The sequence below is a fragment of the Pelodiscus sinensis genome, chromosome 2, assembly GCF_052426305.1.
Source record: "Pelodiscus sinensis isolate ZL-2025 chromosome 2, ASM5242630v1, whole genome shotgun sequence".
Classification (NCBI taxonomy): domain Eukaryota; kingdom Metazoa; phylum Chordata; order Testudines; family Trionychidae; genus Pelodiscus; species Pelodiscus sinensis.
The window spans coordinates 210,126,738-210,147,651 of NC_143053.1; the positions used below are offsets into that span (position 1 = coordinate 210,126,738).

General features: G+C 40.7%; 1 protein-coding gene and 1 long non-coding RNA gene across 2 annotated transcripts in view; one reads left to right on the forward strand and one right to left on the reverse strand.

Moving 5' to 3' along the window:
• Nucleotides 1-20,914, reverse strand: part of PHF14 (PHD finger protein 14) — a 319,743-nt gene that overhangs the window by 253,030 nt on the left and 45,799 nt on the right. The window contains exon 7 of the mRNA XM_089776015.1: nt 10,395-10,554. Within this exon, the coding sequence (XP_089632141.1) occupies nt 10,395-10,554 (160 nt within the window). The remainder of the gene's footprint in view (nt 1-10,394; nt 10,555-20,914) is intronic.
• LOC112544344 (uncharacterized) lies at nt 10,562-20,363 on the forward strand. Its single transcript, XR_012902029.2, has 3 exons — nt 10,562-10,704; nt 15,137-15,219; nt 20,228-20,363. It is a non-coding gene; the product is annotated as an uncharacterized LOC112544344 (long non-coding RNA).

The following is a 20,914-nucleotide window of genomic DNA, read 5'->3' on the forward strand; positions in this document are numbered from 1 at the left end:
AAAGGACGAAGCCCAGCCAGAGATGGCGCCCACTGCGGAACCTGTTATCAGTCCGGGCAGGAGGGACATTTTCAAAAAGACTGCCCATTCATGGACTGCCCCTATGCCCAGGCACTGGTCGGCGAATGCACCCGTGCAGCAGAGGGCGGGGCCAAATTTTACGAGAAGTAGATGTCGGAGGACACTGGGTGGTGGCCCTTGTGGACTCCGGATGCAGTCAAACTATCGTCCGGGTGGATCTGGTCGATGATGGGGGACCGAGAGGCCCACCCATGAGTGTACAGAGAGTCCACGGAGATGTGCATCAGTACCCCACCACCTGGATCCAGATAACAGACGGAGCACAGGTGAGCTGCTGCTATGTGGTGGTTGCCCCGAGACTAGTATATCCTGTCTATTAGGGCGGGACTGGGCCGGTTTCCGTAGGCAATGACAGAGTGGCAGGCCAGGAAAGAACCTGTACCAACCGAGAAGGGGATGCTCAGGCGGCCGGAGGGCCCAAACGAAGCCCGAGGGAGTCTCACAGAAACACATCTGCAGCCCGTGGAGGATCCAGGAGCCCCCCGTCATCTGAGCCTGTGGGAGGGGGACTTCCTTCAGGAACAACAGGAAGACCCCGTGCTCCAGCATGCCTGGGCCGAAGCCCAAGAAGCCGATGACCCAGACGAACGAGAGGGTGGGCACCGAGCCGGACCCCACTTTGAGATACATCAAGATCATTTATACCGGGTTACCGAGGAGGAGACGCCCGGTAGCATGGTCTGGCAATTAGTGGTCCCCCAAGCAGAATCTGTTCCCACTCTTAGAACTGGCCCACGCAAATCCCTGGGCTGGTCACTTGGGCTATGAAAAGACAGTGAAGCGGATACTGCAATGATTTAACTGGCTGGGGGTATATTGGGAGGTAAAGGACTTCTGCAGTTCCTGTCCCAAATACCAGAAAGCGGGTCCCAGCGGAGTGTTACGGGCTTCCCTTGCCGGTCATAGAGATGCCCTTCGAGCGGATTACACTGGACTTGGTAGGGTCGCTCGAAAGAGCCAGAACTGGGTGCCAGTACATACTGGTAGTAATAGACTATGCTACCAGGTACCAAGAGGCAGTGCCCCTCTGCAATATGACTGGCAGGGCCCTTTCGAGATAGTATGGAGGGTAGGGGAAGTGGATTATGAGGTGAGGCTAATGGGTAGCCAGGCGGGGACAAAAGTATACCATGTCAACTTGCTAAAAGCCTGGAAAGAACGGGAAGGGTTCTTGGTGAGCCCAAGAGCACCCGACCCGGACCTAGGGCCTGGGGAAGGGGGAGCAGCTCCTGTGTCATACCAGGTGGGGTCGGGTTTGTCGCCGACGCAGAAAGAGGAGATGGAGATGCTCCTCCACCGGTTCCCGGGAGTACTGACCGACCAACCGGGCCGCACTACCCTGATCCACCACCACATCGCAACAGAAGCCTAGAAGAAGGTGCACGAACCAGTCTGCCCTGGAAGATGTGGGAAACAGTTCACGAGGAATTGCAATGGATGTTACGCTGAGGGGTAGTCGAGGAGTCACACTGCGAGTGACAGAGCCCGATAGTCCTCGTCCCAAAGCCAGATGGATCAATGAGATTTTGTATCAATTTTTGAAAGGTCAATGGGGTATCCCGCTTCGATGCTTACCCCATGCCCAGAGTCAATGAGCTACTGGACCGCCTCGGGAGGGCCCAGTATCTATCCAACATCAATTTGACCAGAGGATATTGGCAAATCCCCCTCAGCCCAGTGTCACAAGAGAAGACGGCCTTTTCCACCCCCTTCGGCCTGTACCAATTTGTGAGGATGCAGTTTGGCCTCCATGGGGCAGCCGCGACCTTCCAGCGACTGATGGACCGAGTCCTGAGAGACCATGGCCAATATGCAGCCGCCTATATTGATGACATTGTCATCTACAGTGCAACGTGGTTAGAACACCTTCAAAGGGTAGAAGCCACCCTCAAGACACTTCAAGACACGGGGCTAACCACTAACCTGAGGAAATGTCATTTTGGGGAAAGTGAAGTGACGTACCTGGGTTACACAGTTGGTTGAGGACAGCTCAGGCCTCTGGTAGACAAGATTGAGGCAGTACGGGCTTACTCAACCCCACGGACCAAGAAGCAGGTGCGACAGTTTCTGGGCTTAGCAGGCTACAACCGACGCTTAGTACCCAACTTTGTGTCAGTTGCCGCACCGCTAACGGATCTGATGCAAGTAGCCTTGCCCCAGAGAGTGCAGTGGACCCCCCATTGCAAGAAGGCGTTCCAAATGCTAAAGGCCTGGCTGACTGAGGCCCCCATATTGGCACAGCCAGACTTCGACCACCCATTCATAGTGCAGACCGACGCATCCGAGAGAGGAATGGGGCTGTACTGTCCCAAGGAGAAGGGCCCAAAGAGCACCCGGTAGTATATATTAGCCGGAAGCTATTCCTGCGCGAGCATATGTACTCTACCATAGAGAAAGAAGCCCTGGCAGTGAAATGGGCTGTTAATATGTTACGCTATTACCTCCTAGGGAATCGGTTCCAGGTGGTAAGGGACCATGCCCCCTTACGGTGGCTGCAAACGATGAGAATCTCCAATGCTCACCTTACGAGATGGTATTTGTTGCTACAGCCCTACGCCTTCAAGGTGGCACACAGAGCTGGAGCGAGCCACCAAAATGCAGACTTCTTTTCAAGACAATACGACACAGAGGAGACTGAGGTACCGAGGGTAACAGTAGGGGACGCTTAGTCCCGCCTGTAGCCAGACAGCCCCCCCCGTCTCAAACAATCTTGCTTGCCCTCTGAGATGTCTGTATACAGAGCAGAGAAGGAACAATAAGAAAATCAGCATAGCCATTAAGCTTTGATCTGCTTTGATGCGAGATCAGGATATGCGAGTGTTCCCTGAGTAACAATTAAGGCAATATACTGAGCTCGAAGCTGCAAGAAGTGCCCGGCTGGCACCCATGTTGATTCGAACACACACACAGTCCCTGGGAGAGGAATTTCCCACTGAGAAAAAGAATGCCCAGTACTTCCAATTTAATCCTCTCAGCTCTCTCTTACAAGTGTAAATTAAGTTCACAACTCCCTTGTAAGAACTGGTGTCACAAAAGACAGGCCAGCACCATTTGGCATTACAGATAAGAAAGAGAAATACGTGACCCAATGGGTGTATAAGTGGGTATGGCAGCGCACTCACTTTTGAGTGTCAATCTGCCCTCTACCTGCTGGTCGGGTTAGGTGTTTGACCTCCCGAGGTTCCACGGGGACGCTCACCTCGTACTTTCGTCTTTCCGAGGAATTGAGGGACCGATCCTGGCCTGACACGCTGGGACCGAGTGACGCAGAAGGGGGTAAAAATTGTACCTGTATGTGTCCTTTTGTTATAGTGCATGCATAGAATAGAGCTCTTTAAAGATTAAGCTGTCATTTGGTACCATTATTTTCTATTTCCTATCTTTATCTTCTTTGTAACCATTTTTTTAAAGATATACACACACACACACACACACACACACACACTTGCCAGCAGTTAAGAAATAGAACAATAGCCATTGCAACCATATGATTTATAAGCTTCCTCAATAAACCTGTAAATGTTTAAGCTTTAACCTGACTCCTTCAGTTGCTGTAACAGAACCAGGCACAATTTAAAAGAACGTCAGCCAGTCATTAGGGACAGATACAGGGAGAGCTTGGGCCTTTGGATTTGTGTCACTCCCAGGTGGCAGAATCCGTTGGGGCACTTCTCAGCCTCCCCCAGGCTGCCCGCTGTGAAGGAATCACAGATTCTAGCAGCTAAAATCTGAAGTGTAATAAGCTCTTTCTGTACACTTATTGGGGCGCCCGTCAACCTCTTCCAGGTTGCCCACTGCAAGGGACCCCGGTCTCAGCAGTTGAAGTCTCAGGTGTATAATATACACACACACACACACACACACAACCACTCACTGCCCTGACCGTCGGCTGACACCGCCCCCTTGTGACTGTTGCACAGCTACAAGGGGTTATAACTCGAGCTTCAAAAAATTCCTTTCAATCTTTCCACTGCTCCAGAGAGGCAGTAAGCTATTAGGTATATGTACTTATCACTGTGTTTGCACCCTGATACACGAAGACATTGAACATCCTTTGGAGGGAGGAAATGGAGAAGGCAGTGTGAACCTGATTTTCCACTGGAAAGGAAGTCACATGGTGCACTTGTTTAAGGATCAGCTGATCCCCACTTTACAAACTCACACCAGTACACAGGACCAGCCATGATCAGGTACAAAGTGTTCTCGTTTTCTTCAACAAATGAAATATACGTGCATTTCAAACAATTCCAAATGTGTATCATTTATGGGTGTCAATAATCTGTGTGTGCATGCCAAGTGTCACAGCTCTAACACTTTCCTCAACAGAATGCCATCTGAAGCCATATGTAGAAGTCTCATAACCTTGAGATAACGTTAAAAGAAGATCTGTTTTATTGTTACTAAAAGCATTCTGAAGTGTAGGCGTTCTTTTTTGCACCATACCACTCATTTAAGATGTGTTAGACTGAGAACATTTTTACAGGTGGAAGTGGAGAAATAGTTACACATCTTCACAATTATCTACTATTTTAAAAAAGCCAAGGTTTTAGTTTAAGATTTGATAGTAAGTTTTAATACAACTTCCCAAATGCACCCTGCAGAGTTCAATATAAAGATACACATCTTCAACAAGCAGCTGCTCCTCAATTTAATTTGCACAGTTTTTTCATGCTCCACTGGTGTATTAAATGCTGCTGCACTCTGTAGGAGTTTATCTATGATAAACCCAACAGCTGGCTGCTTGCTTCACACTGACCTTCTCAAAATGTTTTAGTACATGTCACGCAAGTATTACAGTATTACAGATTTAAACTGCCATTTCAGTGTGATTGGCACACAAGTGTCTCATTTCCTCAACCACCTATGTGCGAACTCCAACCTGAATCTTTATTAAAAAACATACAGAAGTCAGTCAAGTTCACAGCTGAGGCAGATTGAGCTGCATTTAATACCAGTTCTAAATATTTTCCTGCTCATTTGTTTAGCTGCACATGTATTAGAACCTTGTAATTAAGACAAATTGGGTAATCATAGAAGAATAATCTTCCTTGTTACTTTACCATCCATTTTGCTTGGAGCAATGACAACAGATGTTGATTAAGGAAGAAGAAAATAACCACCCAAAACAAGGTCTGGACAAAATTCATATGCTAGCATAATACTTTTTGGAGGAAAAACTTTAAAATCTACCTTTATATTCATGGAACTGCAAAGTTAAGGCAAAAAAGAATCTTTAGCGAAAGTAGACACTTCATTAAAATAACTATTCAGCTTTTATTTAGCAGAGATAAATTATTCTGATTTCATTGTGAAGAGAAATTGAACAGGTTGGACTTTCATCTATATGTAATTTCACATCATAAGCACTGATGCATGTCTAACATAGCTAGAGTTCCTCTAAAATGGTGGGATTTAATGGAGGAAAGAGGATTTTGTTATTTAATATCTATGCTATGGTAGTGCCTAAAGACTACAACCAGGCTGGACAACATTGTACTAGACACTTCTGAAACATAATAGACAGTCCCTATCCTTAACAGCTTAAAATTTATGAATGGGTAATGGTTCTTACTAATGACTGAAACTTCCAGGCAAAGATCTGAAGAGGATGAGGGACTTTTCACACTGAATGTAATTGTTCTCTTCCACTTTATCTGTGTCCTTTCAGACAGAAAAAAATCTGACCAGCCCACAGATTGAGAATCAAATTTTTAAACTCCATATATGTCCCCTTACTCCCACTTGTTACTTAAACTAGGATTATTACAGAGGACACTATGCTTTCCTACTTTCGAGCTCTGGACCATGGGTCCAAGATTGCCATAGAAGACATTTTCTGAACTCAAACATAAGCAAGCTGGGATGACCCCTTAAGTCAGTAATGAAGAAAATAATCCTATCTAACTATGCAGCCATGCTGTGCAGAGAACCAGTAGAATGAAGAAATGTTCTCACATTGATCAATGCCTCTCTGGTTTACAAAATATTTAAGCACACTTTGTGGTCCAGTGTTTTTATAAAGTATGTGAACATGAAATTAAAGACTGTCAATGCACATGTACAAGGGGCGATAACTACAGGTTGCATATTCAACCTTAGTGCTGGCACTATGTAGCTTCTGAATACTTTCTTTTGCAAACTTGATATTCTTTTTAGCATAGTTGTGTGTGCCATTTATTCTACCACTACAACTACTCTTTAAAATTTGATAACTGCTAATTGTGAGGAACTGAATTGTTCCAAATTGTTTTAAAATATAGACCCAATCACTGGAAACTAGTTTAAGAACAAACTTCAGGTAAGGTCTCTGGCAGTGTTTGAGGCCTCAGTCCTGCTAATAATTCAAGCATGTGCCATAACTTTATGAATGTGAGTAAACTGTTGACTACAAGGCCTAAATCATTGGTCTATTTTTTAAAATGTCATGGTGGGCAACATTAAAGAGCATGGTTTCTGGTATCCAGAGGTTTTTCATTGTAGGTCGCATTCTCCCCTCCTCCCCAAGACTAAACTCACATTATATAGAATCCTCCCCAATGATTAAAAAGTAAAGGGGAGATATGGCCCTACGAAGCTTTACACACTACCATAATTTTTCCTGCAAGAATTAAACTCATTAAAGTTATTCTTAACATAACATTTACTGTACAGGAGATGGAAAACTAGTTTTGTTACATAATGCCGTTTCTAAGGGACTCATCCTGAATGTGTTTATCTCCCAATGATTGCAGAGTCAAATCACTACTAGAGAACTAAGTTGGACAAGAAAGCTAAAAGTAAGATGAAACAAAATCCTTGGCAGGGAGAGACAGCAGATGGCAGGCATAAAACATAGCTAAATCCTTGGAGCACATTATATACAATATATGTATACAATGTTTTATAGCACTTGAACTGAAGAATGAGAGCATACCTGCAACAGATAGGGAAAGTACCAAACAGTGTAATTAAAGCTTCCTCCTCCCCTCCCTCCCAGATAAAGCAGGAATGGGCGTTAATTTTTTGAAGGGAGGGCCACATCATGAATTTCAGAAGTGGTTGCAGGCCACCCCAGAAGGGGCAGAACCCAAGACAGAAGGGGCAAGGCCAGGAGACTTTGTATGTTCCCTCGCCCACAGACCCTGATTGGCCTGAGAGTGTGGGAGATTGTGAAGTCTTTGTCCCCTATCCTCACCCTGCCAAGGACACACAGTACTTAGAGGGAACTGCCAGCAGTTCAAAACAGCTGGTGGTTCCCTCTAATTGCCACACACACCTGGTAATGGGAGGCGACTTTGCATTTCCCCCCACCCCCAGGTCAATCAAGGCCTGGGGGAGCATGTGAAGTCTTTACCCCCTACCCCACCATGGGAGTGCAGCACCTAGAAAGAACCGCCAGCTGTTCTGAACAGCACAGCTGGCAGCTACCTCTGGTGGTGCGTGCTCTGGGCAGGCGGAGAAACTTCACACACTGTCCCCAGATTTCAATTGGCCCCGGGGTGGGGGAGCGGCAGAGCAGCTGCTAGCTGGATCAAAGGGCTCGACGGGCCGCATCTAGCCCACGGAGGCTATCTTCCTTTGAGTCATAACACAAAAGCAAATGATTATCAACAAAAAGTAAAATGAAACTTTATTGTACTTAAATAGTTCTTACTATTTCCATATTTATGAAAATATAACTGGATCATTTTTGTAATACCAAAATTTTTGGTTCTTGAAGTTACTGAGGGAGAAAGTTATTAAATCCAGCTATCAAGTTAAGCAGGTATCTGAAAGTGGAGAAAGCAGGCACTCTAATATACTTTGTCTATACCATTATTTACTAATAAAGACTCTATTTTGTTGTACAATACATAGCTGATTATACTAGCTTTAAAAGATACAAAATGAACATTATCTCCACAAATGCACACTGAAATTATGAATGATTTCATAGTCATATATGCTGCAAGGTTGAAGGTTAGTGTGCTTATACAGTGAAACCTTTGTTATCCGGCACTCTGTTAACCAGAAAACTTTGTTAACCAGCATTGGCCCCAGCCACAATACTGTCATATCTTCAGCAGCACAGGCCTGGCTTGGTTTACCATGATTGGCTTAAATAAAAAATTAAGTAGTACTAATCATCTTTAACTCAAAATAGAAATGAGACCAACAGCCTCACACTATAAAACTACCAATATTAAAAACTTGAGTTTTACTATTATTGTCCATTGATTTTTCCATTGATGGGACCCTCAGATAACCGAAATTTTTAGATAACTGGAATGCCCTAATCCCCGAGCATGCTGGATAACAGGTTTTATTGTACTACTTCAATAAATAAATAATAATAATACATAATTACATGGGTCTTTTACACATCCATCACCACAACTAATAAAGTTTCTCAGGACTATTACACCCATTCAAGTCCAATAGATTTTAACCTAGGCTGAGCGCCACTATCTTTTGACATTAATGTTCTTGCCAACTATTTGTACTCTCTTCCTCTGCTAAGATTGATAACTAAAGTGTTGATAACAGGCCCAGTAACTGAAAACTCTTCAATTCTTTGAATATCACACAATTTTCAGATGTGTAGAAATATATGTGCATATGGTGTGGCACCAGCAGTGACCTTGATGGTTAGATATCTTGTGGGTCAGAAGTCAGGCACCATTGCTAATTCTGCCAGGATTTTTTTAAGAGGATTTATCATCATCATCAACATCCAGTGTTCTTGATTTATTTATTTGATCAGCTCGGGAAAGGAGGAATAACAATGGTTCTGTTCTATTCCTGTCTGAGTTGTCTAGCATGCAGGGTCCCATGTGAGCTTAATATTGTTATCCCACTTGATCAACATGGAAATCTATGTGGGGAAATGGGGAGGTAATAAGAGGTACAGAGACCTTGACAGACACTTACTTGCTATCCTATTATCTGGCAGAGATCATCACTAGCATGAAAGCTAACAGACTGAAGCAGAGTCTAGACAAGACTGAGGTGACGCTCACTGACAGGAATCACCTCACAGAGAAAAATAATGATGTCTATGAGCAATCCTCTAAATTACTACATCTGCTTGCCAACTGTCAAAGTGGTCTGCAATCTCAGCCTCTTGCATCTCTCAGTGGTCAGAAGTGTCTTTTTCTATCTTGGGGTAGCCAAAAGTCTTTTTTTTAATTGCTCCTTGAAGAAGAAACTATGTTCCTACATGCCTTTGTTACTTCCAGAATAGTGCTTCAATGCACCCTATACATTGTCAACCACAGGTGCAACACAAACTCCAGCTAGTGAAGAATGGAGTATTCGGTCATCTGATTAAGGTGACCAGCAGGGGTACACATATTATAAGGGTGCTTCACACTACACAATGGCTATCAGCAAGCTTCTGGGTAACATTTAAGGTGTTGCTTAACATCTATAAAACCATAATTGGCCAAGGCCTAAGTATGACAAGACCTCTCTGACCAATCACATGAGCTGTGTTTGCCTAAAACCCTCCAGATAAATTCTGACAGAGGTGAAGTTCAAAGAAACCAGTTTGTTGGCAGAAGTAGGGCCTCATTTTCAGAATTCATTGCTGCCAGAAATTAGATTAAACCCACCCCGACTATATTCATAAAACTATATTATACATGCCTTTGTTAAGGGTTTTCCATAATTGCTGGTTCTCTTCTCCTGTTATTTAATCTACCAACAAAGTCCTACATCTCTATGAATTATTGATACTAAGAGGGAAGGAGGAGCCCCCACTGGTTATTTAGCTGCCTACACAAGGATTTTGGTTTTGGCTTATTCTAAGCTCTGTTCCATATATTTTGGTGGTGCATGCAGTATAAATGCTGGAAATACATAAAATAAGTAAATAACTTTCTACACTTTTAATTTCCTTTGACTCTTTAAAATATTTTTTTCCTACTCTCAACAAGCAATTCATGGCCAAGAAGGGAAGCTCTCTCAATATTGATTAATGTATATAACAATGTATGCTGACTGCATATATCTGTGAACATCAAGATTTATTGCCTCCTGAACTACATATTGACCTCTGCTTCACCTCAGTCTATTTTTAGTTTATAGGGCTATAAATTTTGATGTTCAAATCAAACAATCAATATCTGCTTCCTATTATATAGGGCATAAAGGATACTAAAAGTACACAAAAATTAAATGCTTGACTAGAAAATGCAAGCATTTTTTTCCAAATCAAAATGGGAAAAGAGATTACCTCCTATGCAATTTCATTTATGATAGTGCCCCCTAATGAAACTCAAACAAATAGGCCCAGAATCATGTATTAACTTTAAATACTATGTGGTTATATTAAATCACTTCTGCAACCTGACCTTCCAGCATCTGTCTCCTTGAAGATTCCATCTTGGTTGGGACATAGTTCACAGCTAGGAGATACCCCACATTTGCATGCATCACAAAACCAAGGTTCAGTGGAGTTTTCCGAAGCTGAGCTCATAATAGAATCACTCTCTCCGTCAACACCATAGCAACCTAAAGACATAGATAAGAAAAAACAACTGAATACAAAAGGAGGCATGATTATTTCAAAACAGACTTCAAGGGACAGATTTTCAACCTAGCCCTAAACAGGTTTTTTGCAGGTTCAAACAACAGGAAGCATAACTTTGCACCCACAAAAAGGTGAGTATCTAATAAATGTAGTCCTTGAAGATGACTTTCAAAGGATTTATTTTTAAATTAGACTTTTGATTTTTTAATTTTACTTTTCCAGTATATAAAGAAGGCCTGAAAGTGTTTGTTTAGAAGTAAAAAAAAAAAAAAAAAAAAAATAATGTATTTTATCTGTATGATTTATATGTATTTTACCACAAAAATACCAAGACTATGCAGTGCGATCTTCCCTAGTTTGGTAGGAAGGTATGTGGAAGCTTTTAATGATAAACTTCAACATCTTAACTGAAAGGATAAGAGTGTTAAACCTTTAATAAAGGCTTCCACTATTACAAATGTTAGTCAGTAAAACTTAAATTGGCATTAAAAAAAGGATTTCAAATAGCAATTAAAAGTCCTCACTTTTTAGCTCATGATGTCATGATAACATTAACTTTCCAGTCAGTTTACAGTTTCCCTGACAGAAACTGATGTACTAATGCAAAAAAACAAAACCAAAAAAAAAAAAAAAAAAAACCAACAAAAAAAACCACACCACACCTATGGGGGAAAAAAAAGCTTTCAAGCCGTCTTTTGTTGTACATTATACAAAAATTGGCACAAGCTATTTTTCCTCCTTTTCAGGTGACCTTGAAAATTAAAATACACAACATGAATAAATGCATCAAAGCAAAAACAAAAATCTAAATAAGTAAATGTAAGTTTATGAAGAGGTTAGAATGTTTACACAGCACTTATTCCGACATTTCAAATTAGAGTTTAAGGGAATTTTCCCCAGCATTATTAGGAGTCCCTTCATCCATGAGAATCCAGGACACACTAACACTATACAAAAAACAACAAACACAACAACAACAGGCATGTTCTGTTGTCCCAAAGGCAGAGAGGGAGAGGACCAATAAGTAAAATGGTAAAGTGGTGACTGCCCACACCAAAAGCAAGTTTTTAATGTTTTTTTACTTCAAATACTCTGCAAACATGCACCCCACAATCATTGCAAAATAGATGTAATGACAGAGGTGAGAGTTTAGAAAGAAAGGAAAAAGAGCCTTATAAACAAAATCAGGAAGAGTGTTAAGTATAGAGATCAGTATTGAAGGAAATGCAGACACTACTGGCGAGGTGGACAAATGACATGTTAAGATTGGCATAACTGGCCAAGGAAGGGGAGAGTGGGGGGAAAGGTGAGGTAACATGAGAAGTGAAATGAATGTTTTAAAAATGTAAGACACACTATTATTCTAGAAGTTTTAGAATAGAATTTCCCACCTGAGATACCACAAAACTGAAAGCTAGATGAAGAATTTGTTACTATACACTAAAAATAGTAAAAACATCATCTTTGAGAAATATACAGAGCTCAGGAATACAGAACAATGGCTTTTACTTTATTTCTCCGATTTAAAATTGTGAAATAGATGTTCTTTATTAACACTTATTCTATAACATCCAACAAAATTTGAGAGCTGCAAAATAATGTATTTGATCCATCAACCAGAAGTTTGCAAAAACATTGCAGCCATATAAAAGATCACTGGTAACAGGGAAGTGCTGTAAAAATAAATCAAGGTTTTAAAAACAATCCTGATGTGTGACAGAGCTGGCAATCTTTTTGCAATATATAGGAGAAATCTTACTGTATTAAATGAATGTAATCAGTGGCTCTCAATGATTCATACAACTCCTTGGGGAAAGTCATTACCTCCCTCCAGGAATTAAGAACAGTAGGAATTATTAGGCAAATTCACTCATGTAACATCTCCAGTGAGATATCAGCACCTGGAGAAGTCTGCAAACACTCAAGCAAACTGGATTTTCTAGGAGACAAATATACAAAAGACTTTGTCATAGCTTAAACTTTAACTCTGGCCTTCTTTCTGATCCAAAAACCCTTCTGTCCAAGGGGGAGCCCCAATGGTTAGGGAAGGGTCTACAGGACTGGCTTATGTCAGAGCTCCTGCTGAGGCTAGGAAGAGCGGAGTGACCTCTGCCAAGTTTAAGCATGTGTATAGGTTTATTGTTATGAATAGTTTTTCCTCTATAATGCTTTCACCTTAGAAATAAATGTACCTGCTAGAAATACCTGTGTGGTAATTTATTGACACTGGTAGTTATGCAGTTTACAGCTCTGAAGAAAAAGCAAACTAGAGATGCTGGCTATTTAGGCCATCTGGCTTCTGGAGAATAACAGTGTAGGCAAGGAACTCTGAAGCCTGCAAAAAAAACTCTGGTCTGCAGGGAAAGCAAATGTATTTCTGTAGGCCCAACAAAAATGACAGAAAGGGAGATGGAGGCCTAAAAGCAAGTACCCTTGCAGCACTACGTGGGGAATACAGAAGCAATTCCCCTGAACTTTAACATTTAATATGTATCATAAGGACATAGAATATATACATGTTGAGTATACTTACTTGAAACAAATCTAATTTTCCAACAGTTCTTTTGGAATATTAAACAAAGTTCTTTACTATCTTCTCTGCCCCCAAAAATCTCATATCTCATGTAAAGACAGGCTCAATGAGAGGATTTGCAGGGCTCAGGAAATGTAGAAGCACGCTCACACCTACGTAAGTCTTATAAGGGATACAAAATTTTTCAGCATAGGCTATCCTTTCCTCTTCCCATTTCTCTAATTTTGCCTAAAACAGCAAGGTTAAAGGTTCCTCTCCTTCCATTCTGCCATTCAAATCTACCCTCTTACATTTCTAAACTCCTCGTAGGTCCTGATTTCTCTTCCATTCTCATCACTAATCAATTAACCTCTTCGAGCCCATCTCACCTCTTCCATAAATTGACCTCTCTGCATCTTCTGCTTACCATATCACATAACCATGTCTACCATTCTTCCTTACCATCACATGAGCACATTAACCTTCCTTCTCCTGTACCTTTCTATTCTCTTCCGCATTAAGAGAAAGAAATCTGCTCATGTATTTCAGATATCTGTAATCAAAATTAAAAAAGGGTGACCTCTCCCAGTTTTTAATGAAAATATAATTCGTAACATTATCCAAAATATAAAACCAATTGCTTATGACAATTATACCAAAGTTCTCCTCAAAGTGTATTTTTGAAAAAAAAATCAGCTAGCTATCGTTGGATTTTAGTTGGCCCCAAAACATGTCACAGTATCTCATGCCAGAACAATGAAAGACTCAGCTACAAAGCCAGGCTAATCACAAAATGCATATTACAGGCGAAAATTAAAGATAATTTCCACAAACATTTCCTTGCCCAAAGTGCACTGCCTTAAATGCTGCTCAATCACTTACATTACAGAAACTGGGGAATTTGCATTAGTTCTTCTACAGACATTTCAGGTTAAAAGAGGATGTTAGAACTGTATTAATTTTGGGTCTCTACTTCCTTTCTGAACACTATTTTTTCCAATTATGACGTTTACATACTCCAACTTTTAAGCAGTGGAATTTTGAAGACTTTCCATCTCTATTGGAATCTGTCAAGTAAGAGAACATTAACATGCATTTAATTTTTTTCTTTTAAATATGACTTGCATGTATTTATGTTCTCAAGCATAAATCATGAATCATGTCAACAAGTATACTTTACACTGTCAAATTAGCAAAATGCCCAACAAACGGCTATAGTATTAGCATTATTATACTTATCACATTAATATTACATCTCATCTTACAAAAGGTAGCTCTTAGCACTGTATAAAGGCAAACAAATTGTTCAGAGTTAAGTGAGGGTGTGCACTGGCCAATGTGGTTTGTTGAAGCTCAGATACTGTACTACAGAGAAACACACTAGGATTACTTAGACAAACAAAACATAGCTAAACAGATGTGTTACTATTCTATGCATCAACCTAAACTTGTCCTCAAATGTTCCTCTTCATTCACTGTCCAAAGGCACCTATATTGGAGTCCTTTTGCTTTTATTACTAAAAATTACATACATCAGAAATAAAGAATCAGGAAACAGGTTTCAAGATTTAGTTACATTAAAGGATTAACAACCTTTGTTTTAACCTTTCCTGCGTAAATTATTTTTGTCCTCTTTATTTCAGTTTGTCATCACATATTAGGGCCTGGGCAAGTTGAGATGGTATGCTTGTTATTAAACGGACCTATAACTGAATAGAAAATTCCAGTAAAATAGAAATTTAGGTACAAGCAACTTTGACTGAGCACATAAGAACATTTGTTTGTAATAACAACCCTTGTTTGAAATTGTTAACAGCTGGGTTTCCATATCTCCCTGAACTTTTTTAACCAGATCAAGGAGATTTTCTTGTATATATTTCTCATGAAACTCCTTTCATTTATTTCTAGGCAAAACATAACGGAAAATGTTTTGTAGAGATTACTGTCTTTTCTTATACATCCTAGCCATTTTTGTAGGTCTGGGAGCAATGGAACAGCATATGAGTGTGCATGAATTGGTTGCAAGAATAAACTCTTATCTACAAAAACAGATGAAATCCCAGAATATCTGAAGACAATTCGGTCAGAGGGAAAGGGGAAGAGGTGGGAGTTTACAGCTATGAAGCAAAGAAAGGTACCGTGAATGCTGTCAATGACTTTACATCCATATAACAAACAAAATCCTAGTATCTATAGAAACAGAAAACTAAAATACACAATCTATTCTCCTTTCTGGTTTTACCAATATTAAGGTAAACAATTTAACATTTCAGAAAAAGCTATAATGTTTTTGCAAGCATATATTCAGCATAAGATGCATTTTAAAAAGGGAGGCCATCAATTTAAACATTATCTACTAGTGTTACAAGATCTCAGCTGAAGATCAGTGAAAATAAAATTGTGAATGTGATATCACTTGGTGTTTACTATACACTGTCAGTTCTTAGAAACAAAAAGCTTTAAAAAAAAGTGATTGTAAAACCACAAAAGCTGAAACAGTCAGGATGGTAGTACCCAAAGCAATTTTTGACTTTGGTTCATTAAAAAATAAATTTCAAGTTGAAGGTAACAACCGAGTAATGTACTGTAACCTCTGAATGGTACATATCACATGTTCCCCCTAACTTGTGAGCCTGCCTACTAAACACGGGGGGAGAGAGGAATATTTCTATGATTGGTTCTTTTCTCACTGCAAGAATTCTGCTAGCAGACTAAGAACATCAAAGGTACCTTTGAAATTACATACAGTAGAAATATTACTGGTGATAAGAGTTATTCAGAATACAAGACCAGCTATAATCTAACAAACAAGATAAAAATGATACTCCCATGTAAAAATCTACCTACTAAACACCAAACCAAAACATAAAACAAATCAAAACATGTTACAGGTAATTTCAAGGAACAAAAAATCATGTAGTAAACTAGTAAAATCAGATCCTCCAAAAATAGGAATACAATGCAGTTCATCTGTATAACATATAGATTATCTGGAAACCACTGTACTCATTTCGAGAAAAAGACATGAATTATCCTAAATTAATTAATGGGTTCAAATACAAAATTGCCTCCCTCCTTTTGTAGCTTATTTTTGTTAATAAAAATTGCTAAAACTCTCATGAATACAAAATTAAAATATTATTCTATAAAACACAGTTTATGATCTTGAAGGAACCAACTATTTAGCAACTTAGATTATGTATTAGATTATGCTTCTTGCAGTGAATTCTGGCGCAAAAACTATTACCTGTTTACAGTAGAAAAAGTAAAATAGTAGGCCCAAAAACAGTCTTGAACACCCACAATTCTTGTGTAGATCAATGGGAGTTGCTAACATGATACGTACCTCTCAAATTAAGACTTGGGGTCCCAAACCTAAAAAAATACTCAAATATGTAAGTCATTTTAATTATGTGAATAGCCTCATTCAAATCAACTGAAATATGTAGAAGAATAAAGTGTGTGTGTGTCAACTTGGGGATTAATGGTCTAGTTCTACCAATAGGTATCCAAAGTGTAGATACCTCAGGTCTGAACAATAAATTATAACAGCTTTACATTAAAAATTTTAATTAACTCTACTACTACCTTACTCTTTTTTTTTTAAACTTCAAACTCAAACATTTTCAGTTTGTTTTCTTTGCTTTATAAAATACAACCAATAATGGATATGTTCACATGCTTCAAATCTAAAATTTATGCAAGTCTGTATATAAACTAAATCACTGTTGCCAGATTTATTAATTTTAGTTATAAAAAAGTCAACAGTTTAACTAGTTCTATTTTTAAAATATATTTTAAATTAGCAATAAGCAGTTCAGGAAATTGCTACTTAAATTTTTGTGCGAGAACAAAAAAGTGCTGTTATTGCCACTAGCAATTAAATTTTGCCCATGAACAAAATATTCAAGGCAATAAGGTATATCTATATGACATCTCAATCTCTGAAAATTCACCTATTGCTCAGCAGGAAACTATATTTTGCATTAAAACAACATAATAAATTCTGGAAGACTTATTAAAAAATTAAATTCAGCTACTTTTCAAGTAACATTATCAGTTTATATTTTTGTTTGCAGAGCATTATAATATTGAATTCTGCAATTATATGGCAAATGTAATTTGTTTGGTTCATTACCCATTGGCTAACAAAGTAGTAACAATGCTAAAACTCCTCTAGTGACGTAATTAGAATTTTCCATAGTAAACTAAAACTAACTTCAGGAAATTAAGCAACAACAGACATTTTTTAAAATAGTCTTCCATTTGTGTTCAAGACTCATCGGTAAGATTAAAAAATATGAGATCTCTGTAACTGAACTGGACCAACCCAGCAGCACCCCAGCTGCTCTGCCCCAGGTGTCCCCAAGTCAGCTGCTGCTGAAACTGACCAGGGCTGACTCCAGGAAGCTGGGGCAGAACAGCTCTGTCTCTGGCTTCCTGGAGTCAGCCGCTGGTCAATTTCAGCAGCGGCTGAATCCGGGACAGCTGGGGTGCTGCTGGGCTGGTCCCGCAGCCTCAAGGGGCAGCGCTACTGGACCTACCCGGCAGCACTCCAGCTGTTCTGCCCCCTGCTTCCCGGATTCAGCGCTGGTCAGTTTTAGCAGCGGCTGAATCCGGGAAGCTGGGGGCAGAGCAGCTCCAATGGTCCGGCTGCCCAGAGCACTTCTGGGTTCCTGATGGTGCCGGACCATCAGGAGTGCAGGACCGTCAGATGCCGGACCGTCGGAGTTTTACTGTACTTAAGTTAACTATTTCTAGAATTACAAATGCATTTCTAACAATTATTTCCTTCATTATCATGTGCTGGTCAAACTTCAGTTATGTAACAATACAAATATAACTCCTTCGATCATGTAATTACATCACACATTTGTCATTTTTTCTTGAGCCACGCATTTTTTAACATAAGCTGGACGCAGTGACCACGTTAATAATTTTAAAATAAATATATGAACCACAGGGAGGCGTTCAACCTTTCTGTTAACTACGGCTTGCAAAAGCTCTGCAGCATATTGACATAATCAGTAAGAGGGCATCTGTTCCTGAAAGAGAATGCACTAGATTATCATTAATCACTGCTGATAAATACACTGAAAGAATCTTGTCCCCAACAGAGGAAATGAAGGAATGTCAACCCAAAAAAATGCAATGTAGCCAGAGACTTGCAAATAAAGCTATACTGTAAGTATTCAAAGACGGAATTATACTATACAGAATATCTGTTCTGCAGATATTATGGCTTTATGTCTAGGACATTGTTTACTATGAAGTCACAGAAACGCCATCCACCGGCATCAATGAATACGGGAACTTTATGGAACTGAGAGTTTCAAAAGAGAGAGAGGCACTCACCAAGGAACAATAGGTAGCTCCCCCTTTAAGAATCTCTAGCACCCACTGCCCAGCTGGGAGAATAGGGTTGCCAAATCTCCAGAAATTAAGAATAATTTTAATTAAAAGACTGTCAAGTGATGAAACACATCCAACCAAAATTAATAAGCCTACAGGAGAGAGGGATGACGACTGGCCACCATTAGGGATGTAAAGAACTAGTTGACTAGCCAATAAGCAAATGCGTATCGGATAGTCAACAAGCTTGTCAACTAGTCGCGCCCCATCCCCTTTGCTGCCTCCATCAGAAAAAGGCAGCAGGGGGTACTTCAAAGTGGCAGTGCCGCGAAGAGCCTGAGGCCAGCATCAAGCTCTTCCTGGCATTTCAAAGCAGCTGTGTGGCATGGAGCCCAGGGTCAGCTGTGGACTCCCCCACTGACCTGGGGCTCTGTGCTGTGCCGCCACTTCGAAATACCAAGAGAAGCCTTACGCCAGGCACCCTGTGGCGTTTTAAAGAGGCAGTGCCGCACGGAGCCTAGGGTCACTGGGGGAGTCCCCGACTGATCCAGAGCTCCACTCAGCGCTGCCGCTTTGAAATGCTGGGAAGAGCCTGATGCCGGGCTCCCTGTGGCATTTCAAAGAAGCAGCGCCGAATGGAATCCGGGGTTAGAGAGGAGTCCCCAGCTGATCCAGAGCTCGACGCAGCACTGCTGCTTTGAAATGCCACGGGAAGCCTGACTCCAGGGGTGTCTAAACTACACCCCTCTGCCAATAGAGGGATGTAGATTAGGCACATCACTATTACAAATGAAGTGGGGATTTAAATATCCTGCGCTTCATTTGAATAAAAATGGCCACCGCTTTTTGCTGACACGGCACTTTGCCAGCAAAAAGCAGCAGTCTAGACGGGGTTCAGTCAACAAGGAAAGCCTTTTCTGACTGATTCTGTAAACCTCATTGCACGAGGCATAAGGGATTGGTGGGAAAAGGCTTTCCTTGTCGACCGATCCCCATCTAGACTAATTTTAATAGTTAGCTATGGACACTTGTTAAATTTGCTAAATGGGAAATAAGGGATTCTACTGGAATTTAACTGGTCAAATACATAACCGGGAATGCACTGCAAATTTGTGAATCTGTTTGGTAGGTTTCAAATGAATTGGTTTTTATTTTGTTTTGGATTATGCCCACTCACTTAAAATTGCAAACTGTTCCACTAATAAGCTACATAAAACCTGTAAAACACCTCATGTGCTTCAAAGAGAATGCCTTTTAGGCTTGCTGGAACGGTAACTAGCAAACACCTTGCGCTAAGGAAAATCACAATAGCAGTAAAGCCTCTCAGTTACTACCTGTGAATAAATTTGGAGCTTCACAACAGACAGACTATTAAAAATCTGGTCTGTGGTATAAAAGGGAAATTGAGGCATACCATCTTTACCTTAATAATTGAGCAGTGAAGTACTTTACCCAAACCCTTAAAAGCTGGTTTGCAAAACAAACACATAAGCAGTGCTCGCCAAACTATGTAATCTACTCGCCTGTGGCGAGTAGATCACAACCTGGAAGAGCCGGATTCAGGTGATCTGTGCATGCGCAGGACTATCTGCACATGCACAGATCACCAGATAGCGCGGCTAGCGAGCAGGGCTCGCCGCAGTTCAGTGAGCCCTGTGCGTAAGTAATTATTGGGCAACAACAGGCTGATCAAGAAGTCAGCAAGAATACTTGTAACAAAGTAAAAAAGGATTTTAAAATATAATGTGCCACCCCCACCAGGGTTAGAAAATTATTCTTTTGTCTTTCAGAACATCAGAAAGCACTGGCACCAGCTGAAAAGCAACTGAAAAAAAAACTGTTTAACAAGTGAAAAGGAAAGAAAAAGGATCAGGCCCAATAAAATTGCAACTCTAAAAACTCAGTGGAAGAATAATAGTTTGGTAATTGTTTAAGCTAGGTGAATGCTAACAATGTCGTCACAGGTAAACAAGAAAAGGAACTAAAAGGTAACTATGAGACCGTTCCTGCGGCAGCTCCTGCTACCCCTATGGAGCCTGACAGAGAGCAAGGAGTCTGCCATGTGAAAAAGGAGGACTGGGAGAGGGGTACCAAAGCAAACCCAGCGGAAAGGGATTGCTTTAATTGCCACACTAATGAAATATTTAGTTTTTGCAAAACTTACACACTAACCGTGAAAGGGACTTGGCCAGAAGTAACGATAGTGGAACATCAGAAAACGTGGATAGAATCATACACTATTGCTCCTAATAATTGGGAAACTAGTAACCTCACCATTGTAATAACAGCCGATTGCCCAGTTACTCTGGTGCTAGGTGCCTGATGCCTTAAAAGGCTTCGAAAATACCTGGAGAACACCATGGAATTGCATGGGTTTCCCATTAATAACGAAAGACATTCTCAAACCATGCTGTGGTCCTCTCAGGGGACGGTATTTGCAACCAGCATCCAAATCACCTTTAAAGAAGGATGGCTGC